Source organism: Mus caroli, chromosome 7, assembly GCF_900094665.2.
Source record: "Mus caroli chromosome 7, CAROLI_EIJ_v1.1, whole genome shotgun sequence".
NCBI classification, from domain to species: domain Eukaryota; kingdom Metazoa; phylum Chordata; class Mammalia; order Rodentia; family Muridae; genus Mus; species Mus caroli.
In genome coordinates this window covers 29,428,476-29,441,638 of record NC_034576.1, presented here as the reverse complement: position 1 = coordinate 29,441,638, position 13,163 = coordinate 29,428,476, and the positions used below count along the sequence as shown (strand labels likewise).

Here is a 13,163-nt window from a genome sequence, read left to right as displayed (position 1 = left end):
TCTGTGCTCCCGCCTTTTAGAGTTTCCGGTTTCGATCAGGTTAAATCTTGCTTCACACACACACACACACACACACACACACACAGAGGCTTGAGCAATGATTACCTGGCCTGGTCCCAGCAAGCCCTTAGGTGGCGTTAGTGCAATTACGGTCTTGTCTGCTGAGATCTTATTTGACTGATTATCATATTAAGTTATCGGAGATTCTTTGAACAGGTAAGGCAGACTGGTTGTTTAACCTCAGTTTACTTATACATAGAATGGGGACAATAGCAAATCTATCCCACAGGCTTGCTTCGAGGACACACAACTTAGTAAGTGCAGAGTTCTGAGGGACCGGCAGGTATTTGTCGATGTTGTTTAAGGATGAGCAAGAGTAAACGAGCTAAGGGAACCAGGTGAGCTCAGCTGAGGGAACAACATGGCGACATAGGGACTAACAGAAGAGCTGCCATTTACTATGTATTTATCACTTAATTCTGATAGGGGCTTACCTTAGTGTCCTCTAGGGTCTCATGTAGCCCAAGCTGGTCACAAACTTGATATGTACTAAGAATGGCCGCCTGGCCGGGCGTGGTGGCGCACGCCTTTAATCCCAGCACTCGGGAGGCAGAGGCAGGCGGATCTCTGAGTTCGAGGCCAGCCTGGTCTACAAAGTGAGTTCCAGGACAGCCAGGGCTACACAGAGAAACCCTGTCTCGGAAAAAAAAAAAAAGAATGGCCGCCTGTCCTCACCTCCCAGTGCTGGTTTTACAGGTATGTGTCATCACACCTGGCTATGTTCCCGCCTTACACATGAGGAGGTCATTAGTCAGAGACACCGGGTCACTGTTAGGGATGAGCAATAAAGACTCAAACCGAGGTTTATATAGTTCCTAGGGAGCGGCCAGACAGCCAGACTAGAAGCCAAACAGCGACCTGGGTGAGAGGCACAAACTGATGGTAAACTTAAGATGTAGATTCCTAGCATTTGGGAATCAGACACAGGAGGATTGCTTCAAGTTCGAGGTTAGCTAGGGTTTTAGATCATCATTTAGAGGATGTTTAACAAACCTCTGTCTCAAAGTGCACAATGAATGAATGAATGAATGACAACTGAAGTCCTTTTTTGCAACTATTTACTGCAACGGTGACCGGGTACCCTGTATCTAGTTCCTGGAGGCTCCAGTACCTGGGCGTTAGAATAATTTATTCGTACTCAAAGCTATTAAATCTGGACAGCGTTGAATTTCCAGCCGTGTGTACGGGGACGGATGAGCTAAGCAGAGACGTGCAACCATAACCCTCCCGCGCAGGCGCAGTCTGAAATGGAGGCTCTAGGACCGCTCAGACGGCGGCTGGGTGGCGGCAGGGTCTAACCCAGTGTAGCTGCCTGAGTCACCGGCCCCGCCCTCCCGAACCGGACACAGTAGAGGCCCGGCAGCAGGCGAGCAAGACCGCGGACCGCCGGATCCGTAAGTGAGACGGGGCACTCCAGTCCAGCACCCCTGCACCCCGTAGATCCGGGATCCGCAGTCCTCAGATCTGGCGAGACCCTAAAGTCGTGGCCCTTGGGGATTCCTAGGACCGGTGTTCTCAGATTCGAACCATCGGGCCTGTCAGCCCCTCCAGAACACTCCTTACCATCCCGGATCTGACGACCAAAAAATATAAGCTCAAAGATCAGAGAGATATCCGGAAATTATTTTGGGCGTCTAGAACCACAATCCGAGGTCGTGGTTCCCATTTGCAGTGGGAAGAACTCCGTTATCCAGGATCCTCCGGGCGCACAGCCATAATTTTTGGCCGGAGCCCACAGATCCCGTAGTGACAGTGTGGTCCCTCTGTCGAGAGTACCTGAATGTCTTAATCCACATTAGGAACTTCCTGGTCAGCCCTGGGTCACCCCTACCCTGAGCTTAATTTTGGAAGGCCTGGATCTGAGACATGTCCGGTTTTACACAACTTAGGGTCTCTATACACGAGAATCCCGTTTTCCCGCTGCCTCAAGACAGGGTAAAGCAGGCAGGCGCTGTAGTGGAGGCTGGTCTTGAACTGATCCTCCAGCCTCAGCCTCCCAATTTCTGGGATTACAGTAGAGCGTTACCACGCACGCCCAGCTATACCCCTGTCCTTATGCCTATATTTGCAGTCAAGCCTGGACCAGGGTACTTTCTAGACCCTAGGAGGTTTCACACCTCCTATCACCTGTCCAGACCCCTAGCTTGAGGCTCTGTCCCCATCTCGAGGCCTCAGTTTCGTCCCCAATCTAGTTGCCGGAAATGCTTGCTGCTTTTTTTTTTTTTTTTTTTTTGCGGGAAGGGCTGGGCTCCTGGCAAGGCCACTACCTGACCCACCCCTTTTACTTTACAGGACTCAGCTGCGATCATGTTCTTGGTGAATTCGTTCTTGAAGGGCGGCGGTGGCGGTGGGGGAGGCGGGGGTCTGGGCGGGGGCCTGGGGAATGTGCTCGGAGGCCTGATCAGCGGAGCTGCTGGCGGCGGTGGTGGCGGCGGTGGAGGCATGGGACTGGGAGGAGGTGGCGGAGGCGGTGGAACTGCCATGCGCATCCTGGGCGGAGTCATTAGCGCCATCAGGTAAGGCGGGGCCTGAAGGGGCGGGGTGGGCCAAATAATAAGAGACTCACTTAGAGTCCGACTTGAGAATTCTAATTAGGCTGGGCTGATCCAGACTGGAAAACTGGCCCTAAGGGGATTCTAACGAGGCTGGTGTCCCTTTTTAGTAACAGGCTTAGTAAACCTGCTTCTGTGGGTCAACAAATAGGATGCAGTTTCTTGGGGATAGGGGCGCTTCTGTGTTTGGGGAAGGTACAATTCTATAGGACTGTATCCAGCCTTCACTGGGGGCGCAGCCAGTGGATCTAAGGGGGTGTCCATGGCTTAAGATTTGACCTAGGTGGAGCTTGCTGTTTTAGGAGAGATCAGAGTCCCCAAAGAAGAAATGGTCCAGAGAGGGTTGTGAGGGGTCGGGAGCTGATTGGTTTAGTGGGTAAAAATCCTTTGCTGGGGTTAGAGGAGGTGGCCCGCACCTATATCGTTGGTGATCCAAGCAGTGATCCCTGGGAAGAGTAGGGGCTGATGGGGGGCGGGAGAGGTAGACTTTAGGAAGTTAGATAATCTGCAAAAGGAGCGATGGAGTAAGACTCTGGACAACTGAGCCCAAGGAAGATGAGGCCTAGGAAAGCTGGTGCAGACAGACCCCCTTGTGAAGTGAGTTCTTCAAGGGGCGGGCCCTGCTAAGTTTGTTAAGGTTTTCAAGATTTTGATTGGGGCTAAGATGCTTCTGACATTGTGATTGGTGGGTGTTCCTGGGCAAGGAAAGGATTCTTCCGTGGGGTGGGCCCTTGGGAGGTGGGAGGGGTTGGCCCGATGGAGGGAAAGGAGGGGTCAGACCATTCTCTTGATTGGACCAGGTGAGGATGATGAGGTAGACGAGGGGAGGAGGGACCCCTTAAGGAAGAGGAGGGCTGGAGTTTCAGGGGTTGACTGACCGTTCTGCCGCCCGTTGGAGGCGCTAACTCAGCCCCCTTATCTCCCCTCAGCGAGGCTGCTGCGCAGTACAATCCGGAGCCTCCGGTAAGCAGATCTAGAGACCCTTCCTCCTCAAGCCTGTTGCCCGCATCATCTTCCCCATTACTATGAATAAGACTCCCCTTCCTTCCTTAGGAACCCCCCTGCCATTAATAATGTCCTTTTTGAGGGCCCCTAAGCTAAACCCTGGGTCTCAGCCACGCCTACTTGCTACACTTAATTCAGGTTCCCTGGCCCTCAGACTGCCCAGTCCTCTCTCACTTTTCCATGGGACACTTGTTTCTCCATCTCTGTTCTGAGATCGCTTCTCTCTGCAGCCCCCACGTAGTCATTACTCTAATATTGAGGCCAACGAGAGTGAGGAGGTCCGTCAGTTCAGGAAACTTTTTGTCCAGCTGGCTGGAGACGTAAGTATCCTGCCTGACCCCTTGACTCAGTCACTTGACTGTGACAACCCGGAAGTTCCCATCCCGGTTTATGGTCGCCAGACCCTTTCCATCTCCCTTGAACTGTACTTACCTTCTGCCGTCAGGACATGGAGGTCAGCGCCACAGAACTCATGAATATCCTCAACAAGGTCGTGACCCGACGTGAGTGACCAGGGTCAGAGCGTGGTGAAGGTTTAGAGGCATATGGGCTGGGATGGTCTCTGACCTCTGACCTTCAACCTGTTCCCCCCTCAGACCCGGATCTGAAAACTGATGGTTTTGGCATTGACACTTGTCGGAGCATGGTGGCGGTCATGGATGTATCCTTTTGGGGCCAGCCTGGAGAATGCCTTGGGTGAAGAGGGTCTTCTGGGAGTATGTTGAGGACAGCCAAGGTGAAGCCTTCATACTTGAGGACACAGACTTACCTCCGTGACCATAAATAATATCAGCTGCTACAGCTGGAACTTTACCTAGATTAGTGGATCCAACCTTTACAGATACCTTGCTAGATAAAGACGATGTAATAGGAAAGGGAACAGGCTCAGAGAGACACAGTGGTTTTGTCTCTGGCCAAACCGCCCAGAATTCACCTGACATGAATATCTGATCTTGAAAGCTAGTCTTGGGGCTACTTGAGGCTTGGATAGCAGAAACAGTCGTTTAGAGAATACATTGCAGGATAGGAATTTGGACTTGGGAGTTTTGGTTTGAGAATCTAAGCTTCATTTATTTCTCCATTTACTTTTAAGCAATATTGATTGACTGACTGATTGATCAACTGATTGACTGATTTTTGAGACAGGGTTTCTCTGCCTTGCCCGGCCTGGAATTTACTCTATAGACCTGGCTGGCCTCGAACTCAGAGATCTGCGCACCTCTGCCTCCCAAGTTAGGATTAAAGGAGTGAGCCACCACCATCCGATTACTAGTTATTTCATTGTACAGTATTTTTGGATTCTTGAGATGGGTCTCAAGAGGCCTAGGCTGGCCTTGAAGTCAGTGTGCAGCCAAAGCCAAACTCCTGATCTTCCTCTCAAGTGCTAGAGTTATAAGCATGTGCTACCATGCCCGCTTGGCTTATTTTACTTTTACTCACGTGCATGTGTGTGTGTCTGCATATGCGTGCACGTGTTCTCAGAGGCCTGAGGACGTTGGATCCCCTGGAGATGGAATTCCAGGTGGTTGTGGGCTGCATGTTTTGAATTGTAGGAACCAAACCCAAGTCCTTTGCAAGAAGATTAAGCACTCCTGACTATCTAGCCTTCTAAGCTTATTTTATTTTATTTTTTTAAAGATGTATTTATGATGTATACAGTGTTCTGCCTGCATGTATGCCTGTAGGTCAGTAGAGGCCACCAGATCTCATTATAGATGGTTATGAGCCACCATGTGGTTGCTGGGAATTGAACTTGGGACCTCTGGAAGAGACAGTGCTCTTAACCCCTGAGCCATCTCTCCAGACCCTTATTTTATTTTTTAAAGTAAGCATTAGGGTTAATCCCAGGACTTAGGAGGCAGAGGCAGGTGAATCTCTGAGTTGGAGACCAGCCTGGTCTATAGAGCAAGTTCCAGGAAAGCCAGAGCTGCATAGCGAAACTTTGTCGTGAAAAGACCAAAAGAAAAAAGAAAAAAGAAAAGAAAAGAGAGAGAGAATGGAAGAAAGAAAAGTTAGCATTTTGGCATCCACACACATACATACACACACACACACATTGCATTTTGTCACTTGGTTCTTAACAACCTCTTGTTAGAGCGACACCACAGGCAAGCTGGGCTTTGAGGAGTTCAAATACCTCTGGAACAACATTAAAAAGTGGCAGGTAAGTGGTAGCCGCTGAAACTCTCAGGCTCTGATTCCCCAAGCCATGGGGACCCCATGCTCCATGATGCTTGGTCTGACTGTTGTCTTCTCTATCCTTAGGCTATATACAAACGCTTTGATACTGATCGATCAGGGACCATCGGTAGCCATGAACTCCCAGGGGCCTTTGAGGCAGCAGGTGCGCTGGCAGGGCGATGATGGGCAGGGAATGGGGTGAGCAAAGTCACACCGTCACTGTACTGGGGATTGAGAAGGCCTGTGTGCTGTGGCCCTGAGACCAAACCATTTTTTGTTTGTTTTGTTTGTTTTGTTTTGTTTTGTTTTCCCAGGATTCCACCTGAATGAGCATCTCTACAGCATGATCATCCGGCGCTACGCAGATGAGAGCGGGAACATGGATTTCGATAACTTCATCAGCTGCTTGGTCAGGCTGGATGCCATGTTCCGTGAGTGTCACTCTAGATCTCTGAGAGGGTGGGGATTTGCTAACCTTCATTGGCCAAGGGCTCCTCAAGGTCTGACCTTAATGTGAACAATGCTGGGCTCCCCAGGCAGGGACAGCTGAGACTTGTATGGCTGAGATTCTTGTATGGCCATGTGGATACTGGGAATTGAACCCCAGGATCCTCTGTAAGAGCAGTAGGTGCTCTTAACCTCTGAGCCATCTCTCCAGCTCCATCTTGCCTGGTTTCTTGAGACAAGTTTTCATGTAGTTCAGGTTGATTTGAGACTTGATTTGTGGCTGAGAGTGACCTTGAACTTTTGACTCTGAGGTGAGAGCTTTTAGGATTGATGTAAGACTACCTCCAAAATGGGAACTATTGTCCTCCTGCTAGGGTGGAACCCAACACTCGGGAAAGCCAAGCACTTGCTCCTAGCTGCTACTCAACCAGGAAGATGGAAAGTCAGAATTTGATTCTGTGACTGCCTGAGAACTTAATTGAGCAATGAGAAAATACAGGAGTGATGGTCAGTGGTGTGCTGTGCAGTGCTGTGGATACCAAGTTCAGGGGCAGCGCTCGGATAATCGTGGGCATTGTAGAGCCAAGATGGCAGTTTCTAGGCAAGGAAGGGGCAGAGTCAGCCATGGTTTACAAAGCTCCTTTGATCTGGCAGCCACGGGAAGAGTGAAAACAGACGTTAGGTGTGGTGGTGCACACCTGTGACCCCAGCACTTAGAAAAGCTGAGGCCACAGGATGATCGGTTGTTCAAGGTCATCATTGACGATATCTCAGACCAAGATTAGTTCATTAGTTACTTAGTTAAAAGGGCGTGGTGGCGCATCACTGGGCGTGGTGGCGCATGCCTTTAATCCCAGCACTTGGGAGGCAGAGGCAGGTGGATTTCTGAGTTCGAGGCCAGCCTGGTCTACAAAGTGAGTTCCAGGACAGCCTGAGAAACCCTGTCTTGAAAAACAAAAAAACAAAACAAAACAAAACAAAACAAAACAAAACAAAAAGGGCTAGCATCTAGCTTAGTTGGGAGAGGGCTTGCCTCACATACGTGAAGCCCTGGGTTTGTGACCAGGCACTCTTTAACCTGAATACGACAGACCTGTAATCCAGAAAAGCAGGAGATAGAGGCAGGAGGATAACAAGTTTAAGGAGAAAGGTCCTCTCACCTGTGGTAGCCAGGGCACCAGTGGCACCAAGGACACCGTATGTGGCCACCTGAAGGTGGTGACTCAGCCTTGGTACAGGAAGGAACAGATGTTGTGTGGGCAACGCTGGCTTGGTTTGGTTGTGGACAGAAGTCATGGATTCAAGTTCCAGGGCAGGAGTGGGGACCACGCTAGACGCTAAGGCCAAGATTGGCAAGTTACCCCCTTTTAGGGGCCTGCTTTGGGTTACAGCTGGGAGGTTGTAGCATAGGCGTCAGGAAGGATGGGCCTGGGTTCCAGTCTGTTTTCTGTCCTGCCTTGTCGTGTGGTCTGCAACATCATCACTTTGCGTGTTTACTTATTGAGACGTCAGGGATTGAACCCCATGTCTCAAGAATCATGGGTATATACTCTCTTACCGTGTTATAATACTGAATTCTGTGCCTCATTTAAAAATGCCACATGCTCACAGGATTAGACATTTTATTGATTTAGCTTCCTCCTCTTCCTCCTCCTCTTCCTCCTCCTCCTAATATTATTAATAGAGTCTCATGTAACCTGACTAGCCTTGAACTCCCACATGTACCTGAGGGTAATAGTGAACTCAAGATCTTCCTACCATAACTCACCTAGTGCTGGGATTACAAGTGTGTATCACCACCACGTGCCTTCCAAGTTTTGTGGAGCAAGCGCTAACTTCCATCAACAACAACATCAGCATGCTATAGCCAGTCAGGGTGGCCATGCCTTTGATCCCAGCACTCTGGAGGCAGAAGCAGGGAGCTCTCCATAATTTTGAGGTCAACCAAAGGGTATTTAATGAGACCCTATCTAAAAACAAAGCAGAATAAAACAACAACAAGAGGGAAATAACTATATTATCGTTCTAGAAGCATCCAAGCCCTTCCTTTCTCCCTGCAGGCGCTTTCAAATCTCTTGACAAAAATGGCACCGGACAGATCCAAGTGAACATCCAGGAGGTGAGCCGGCTTCTCTTGGGGGTGGTGCTCAGCTGTGAGGTCCAGCCCCTACCATCCTGTTTGCCCAGCAGGCCTTGGGTGACGAGTCTGGTTCTCCAGGGTTCCTTTGCTCATCTGTGCTTTCTCTCCTCTTCCAGTGGCTGCAGCTGACCATGTATTCCTGAATGGGAGTGGCAGACCTGCCCCCTCACAGCTCACTATGGAGCCACCTTGAACCCTGATCCTGACTGCAGCCGCATTTTCATGGTCATGTCCTGCTACCCAGAGACCTTTCATCTCCCTGTTTTGGTACCCAGCTTCCCAGTCAGCAGCCAGAGCTCAACCTGCCACACCTTGCCTCACCCTGAGTTACTCCTGGCTCTGAGACAAGCTAGCTTGCTCTACTGAAGGGTCACCCCACCCCAGCACACCCAATCCACGCCCTCCGTTACCTTCATCCTGTCTGTGTGCCAAGCCTAGCACTCCTGCTGCTTCCATGTCCCAAGGGCCCTGTCTTAGTTCTGGGAGGATCACGCCTGTCCCTACACACCCTGTTACACACTCACATAGTTACCTCCCAGGCAGCCAAATGAACTCCAGGCCATGGCAGGTCCACACACCCTAGTGCCTACGCCTGCTCTGTGCTCCCCCTGCACAGCTGTCAGGCCCAGGAGAAAATAAACTCTCTCCACTTGCTGCTTCCTTCGGACTCTGAGTGCTGAGTCCAGGCAGGAGGGAACATGAGCTCTGTACAGTAACTTGGTTATTTTCTTTAATGTGTATGTGTAGAACGTGTGTATGTGTGTGCCACCCTCTGGGACTGGAGGTATGAGGGATCATGAGTCACCACTCGGGTGCTGGGAACTGAACCCTGATCCTCTGCAATAGCAGCAAAATACACACACACACATACACTACACTTTCTCACACATACACTCAAACACCATATACTCCCCCCACACTTACATCACACACACATACCAATACACTCTCATATACACCCTCAACACTACACACTCACACATACATACTCTCACCTACAAACACACACCACACACATTCTCTTTCTCACATTCAGACTCACCATACACACACACACACACACCATAGACCCTCACAGATATACAACCCCCACATACACACACTCATACACCACACTCACACATGCTCACACACCAACACTCTCTCTCTCTCACACACACACACACACACACACACAAACACTTTCATTTGCTGCTGGGTTCTATGCTCTTCCACTCAGCTCTATCCCCAGCCAGCTTCAGTCTTGGCACCAACCTTTGTCCTCCCTCGGTTCATAGGTCACTGTCAACAGTCCTCCTTTTTGCCACAGGGTATGTCTGAAATATAGCCCTGGCTGCCCTGGAACTAGCCCCTCCTCTTCCCCCTACTCCTTTGGACCTCTGCAATGGGAGGGGATTCCGTTCCAGGTTATAATTCCCCTGCTCCCCATTCCCATCACCACTTGAGGTCCTCCACCCCGCCCCCAACAGGCATCCATAAAGCAGGTTGTCCTAGGCACAGTGCTGGTCCAGCATCAGGGACCAAGATCTTTGGTAACTTGCTTTCCACTGCGTAGACACTCCCAGATTGTGGGAAGGTGGATTAGGACAGAGACACACAGGCTGGAGCTGGGTTGGGATCTCAAGAGATTATCATATTTATTGATGTTTGTCCAAGTCCTCCAAGCTTCCTGGTGTCACTTCTTGTGGGGGAAGGAGGCCCAGCCCAAGCAGTATAAGCAGTAGGCAGTGCCTAGGAAGAAGGAGTTGGATATCAAATAAGACCCTAATTCCCTCTTGACCTCTTGAAAGGCTTCTAAAGGCCTCTCCTTAGGTTCCCCCAGCTCCCAATGGATCACAGCTCTTATTTGGCTGTTATCTTCCTCCCAAACCAGATTCCTCATGGGGAATCCCCACCTCGACCCAAACCCTGGCTATTATTATTATTTTTGTTTGTTTTGTTTTCGAGACAGGGTTTCTCTGTGTAGCTCTGGCTGTCCTGGAACTCACTCTGTAGACCAGGCTGTCCTCAAACTCAGAAATTTTCCTGCTTCTGCCTCCCAAGTGCTGGGATTAAAGGCATGGGCCACCACTGCCCTACGACCCTGGCTATTCTTATGACCAGAGCAAGCCAGTGGCCCTGCACTTACCCCCCAGCGTCAGCGTCATGGTCAGTCTGTACAGGACGTTGTCCATTCCCCCGCCTTTCAAGTGTACTGGGAGGTCATTGTCGGCCTGAGTTGGAGGGGTGAGAACAGGGTTGCTGACTCCTGCACAGACCTCCTCCTGCCCAGCGACCCCCACCCCTCATTAGGTCCAGAGACTCTGTCCCGCCTACCTGGAAGAGCTTCTGCTTCTCTGCCACACGGTTCTCTAAGTGGCTTCTGGTAGATGAGCTAAAAGACCGGACCAGAGCCTGGGAGACCTGGAGGGATAGGAGATGGGTCTGTCGGGAGCACCTGGAAATCTGCCCTCATGTGGATCCCGCAGGAAGGGAGAGCTTTGAGATGTGGGGACATTTCTGGTGAAGAACTAGGTAAGATATCTTAAGGCAAGATAGTTACTAGTGAGAGCAGGGGTGGGGGTTGGGGGTGGGGGCGCTTGTCAAGACATTGGTGGAAGCCTATTATCCCAGCATTCAAGAGGAAAGCAGGAGTTCGGGGCCAGCCTGGGCTACTTGGTAAGCATTTAGAAAATGAGAGGAGGTGTCACATAAGTTATTACAATTGGGAGGTGGAGGCCGGAGGTCAAGGACATTCAGCTGCATAGCAAGTTAGAGACCAGCCTGGGCTACGGGAGACCCTGTGTCAAAACAAACAAAGAAGTGGGGATGGGGAATTGGTGTCTAGAGGCTACAACTTGGAACTCTGCAGGCTGTGAGAGACTCCAGTGCCGAGAATGTGAAATGGGTGCTATGGGGTTTGAGGGAGAGGGTTGGATTAATCAGGTTCCAGGGATGTCAGGACTGGCTTGGAAGTTCCATGAGAGTTGGTTTTAGGGCCCCCTGGGATGTTAAGGGGGACTCGGGTAAACGGAGGCTTAAACCCAGGGTTCTGGACCATGTTAAGGACCATGCTCAGGCTGCCAGGGAGGAAGTCCCAGTCTGAAGGGTGCACCTGTTCTAAGACTCCGGATCCTGGCATGTTTAGGTTAGGCATCTGGGTTGTGGGGTTCCCCTCCACCCCTCCACAGCCCGTGGTGGGGCCTCACCCGTAGGGCCCTCATTTTGCGTCCTCAGCAGCTCCGAGTCACCTCCCCTCTTCGCCCAAGGACGTGCAGCACTTTACCCTAAGGGAATCCCAAACCACGCCTACTGACTCCCAGACTGGTGGGGCGTGGCCAAATTAGATTTGTCCAATAGGGTCAGAGAGAAAGTGTTCCAACTTGTCAGTCATCAGTTTCCGCATTTGGGTTGACCCCAATGACAGTGGCTCCAGGGACTTGCCACTCCCTGGCTGTTATCTAGGGTTACCCTGCTGATATCTGGGAGCCAGTGAGGGCAGAGATAAAGCCGTCTGTCTTCAGAATGAGTCATCGCCGCACCTTGGAGCCTTAGTTTCCATATTTGTTTCCTGAGGGCCAAGTCAGGATCTTCCCCAGTGTTCTTGAGGAAAAAAGGAGTCACCCCGATACAGATAAAGATATTTACCAGGCCAGAACTGATTTAAGAAATGAGAGAGAGAGAGAGAGAGAGAGAGAGAGAGAGAGGCGGGCCGTGGTGACTCATACCTTTAATTCCTGGACTTCTGAGGCTCACTGGTCTACAGTGGTCTACACGGTGAGTTCCAGCCTTGCTACAGGCACTTCCCTGTCGCAAAAAAACAAAACAAAACAGTTTAAGGACTGACAGTGGAGGGCAGGAGAGGTGGCTTGCCGCTTAAGAGCACTGACTGCTAGTCCAGAGGACTCTGGTTCAGTTCCTAGCACCTACATGGCTGTTTACCTATGTTTGTAACTGCAGTTCCAGGGGATCCAACATCCTCACAGACACATACATTCAGGCAAAACACCGATGCACATAACAAAATAAAAAAGAATAGATAGTGAACAGATGGAGGAGAGGAGGGTAGGGAGGTAGGGGTAGGGAAGGGGATGGGGGAGATGGAAAGAGCAGAGGGAGAAAGAGTTGTTCCCTTAGAGAAAAAATATGGGGTGTTTGAATTGGTTTTTTGATTTTAGCTGAAATTAAGCTTCCTAGATCTTTTTTTTTTTTTTTTTTTTTTTTTTTTTTTTTTTTTTTTTTTTTTTTTTTTTTTTTTTTTTTTTGAGACAGGGTGTCTCTGTATTGTCCTGGCTGTCCTGGAACTCACTCCGTAGACCAAGCTGGCCTCGAACTCAGAAATCTGCCTGCCTCTGTCTCTGCCTCCCAAATGCTGGGATTAAAGGCCTGCACCACCACTGCCCAGCCCTAGATCTTTTCTTTGGGATCCAACCTAAACAGAGGTGAAGATGGCAGGCCATTATTTTTTTCTCTCTCTTTGAGACTGGCCATTTGGGTGGGGCTTAGGAGTTAGGCTTAATTGTAGATGGACCCTGATAAATCACCAGGTCTGACTGCTAGTGAGTGGGTCATTTTGCTTTTAATTTTTAGCCTTTTTGTCTGTTTAATTAGAGGTATACTGAGGCAATAAAGTGAGCTCACCGCATAATCCAGTTAGCATAGTTAAGAAAAACAAAGGCGGGCTGGAGAGATGGCTTAGCGGTTAGGAGCACTGACTGCTCTTCCAAAGGTCCTGAGTTCAAATCCCAGCAACCACATTGGAAACAACCATCATAACAAGGTCTGGCGCCCTCTTCTGG

At 50.2% G+C, this 13,163-nt stretch overlaps 2 protein-coding genes across 3 annotated transcripts; one reads left to right on the top strand and one right to left on the bottom strand.

Moving 5' to 3' along the window:
* The first annotated feature begins 1,311 nt into the window (after positions 1–1,311).
* Capns1 (calpain small subunit 1) lies at positions 1,312–9,101 on the top strand. 2 transcript variants are annotated; one of them, XM_021166644.2, is made up of 11 exons: positions 1,312–1,454; positions 2,353–2,576; positions 3,542–3,575; positions 3,848–3,937; positions 4,063–4,120; positions 4,214–4,278; positions 5,713–5,781; positions 5,883–5,961; positions 6,113–6,229; positions 8,306–8,364; positions 8,502–9,101. In XM_021166644.2, the coding sequence occupies exons 2-11, from the start codon at positions 2,368–2,370 to the stop codon at positions 8,526–8,528; spliced, it is 807 nt and encodes a 268-aa protein (XP_021022303.1). In that variant the 5' UTR covers positions 1,312–1,454; positions 2,353–2,367; the 3' UTR covers positions 8,529–9,101. The 2 variants fall into 2 exon arrangements, with proteins under 2 accessions (XP_021022303.1, XP_021022304.2); XM_021166645.2 differs by lacking the exons at positions 1,312–1,454; positions 2,353–2,576 and adding an exon at positions 3,372–3,412.
* An 892-nt stretch (positions 9,102–9,993) lies between these two features.
* On the bottom strand, positions 9,994–11,660 carry LOC110297735 (cytochrome c oxidase subunit 7A1, mitochondrial). Its single transcript, XM_021166684.2, has 4 exons — positions 11,574–11,660; positions 10,702–10,788; positions 10,514–10,598; positions 9,994–10,116 (listed from the first exon to the last, which is right to left on the bottom strand). Exons 1-4 carry the CDS (start codon positions 11,586–11,588, stop codon positions 10,061–10,063), a joined length of 243 nt encoding a protein of 80 aa, XP_021022343.1. The 5' UTR covers positions 11,589–11,660; the 3' UTR covers positions 9,994–10,060.
* Positions 11,661–13,163: the final 1,503 nt, after the last annotated feature.

Excerpts from the sequence above, each read along its gene's own strand:
- LOC110297735 (XM_021166684.2), bottom strand. Across the intron at positions 10,599-10,701 it reads AGAAGCAGAAGCTCTTCCAG|GCCGACAATGACCTCCCAGT; the intron begins GTAGGCGGGACA and ends CCTCCAACTCAG. Across the intron at positions 10,117-10,513 it reads CATGACGCTGACGCTGGGGG|GCACTGCCTACTGCTTATAC; the intron begins GTAAGTGCAGGG and ends CCTTCTTCCTAG.
- Capns1 (XM_021166644.2), top strand. The coding sequence starts at position 2,368 with ATGTTCTTGGTGAATTCGTTCTTGAAGGGCGGCGGTGGCGGTGGGGGA. Across the intron at positions 3,938-4,062 it reads TTGTCCAGCTGGCTGGAGAC|GACATGGAGGTCAGCGCCAC; the intron begins GTAAGTATCCTG and ends TTCTGCCGTCAG. Across the intron at positions 4,279-5,712 it reads GCATGGTGGCGGTCATGGAT|AGCGACACCACAGGCAAGCT; the intron begins GTATCCTTTTGG and ends ACCTCTTGTTAG.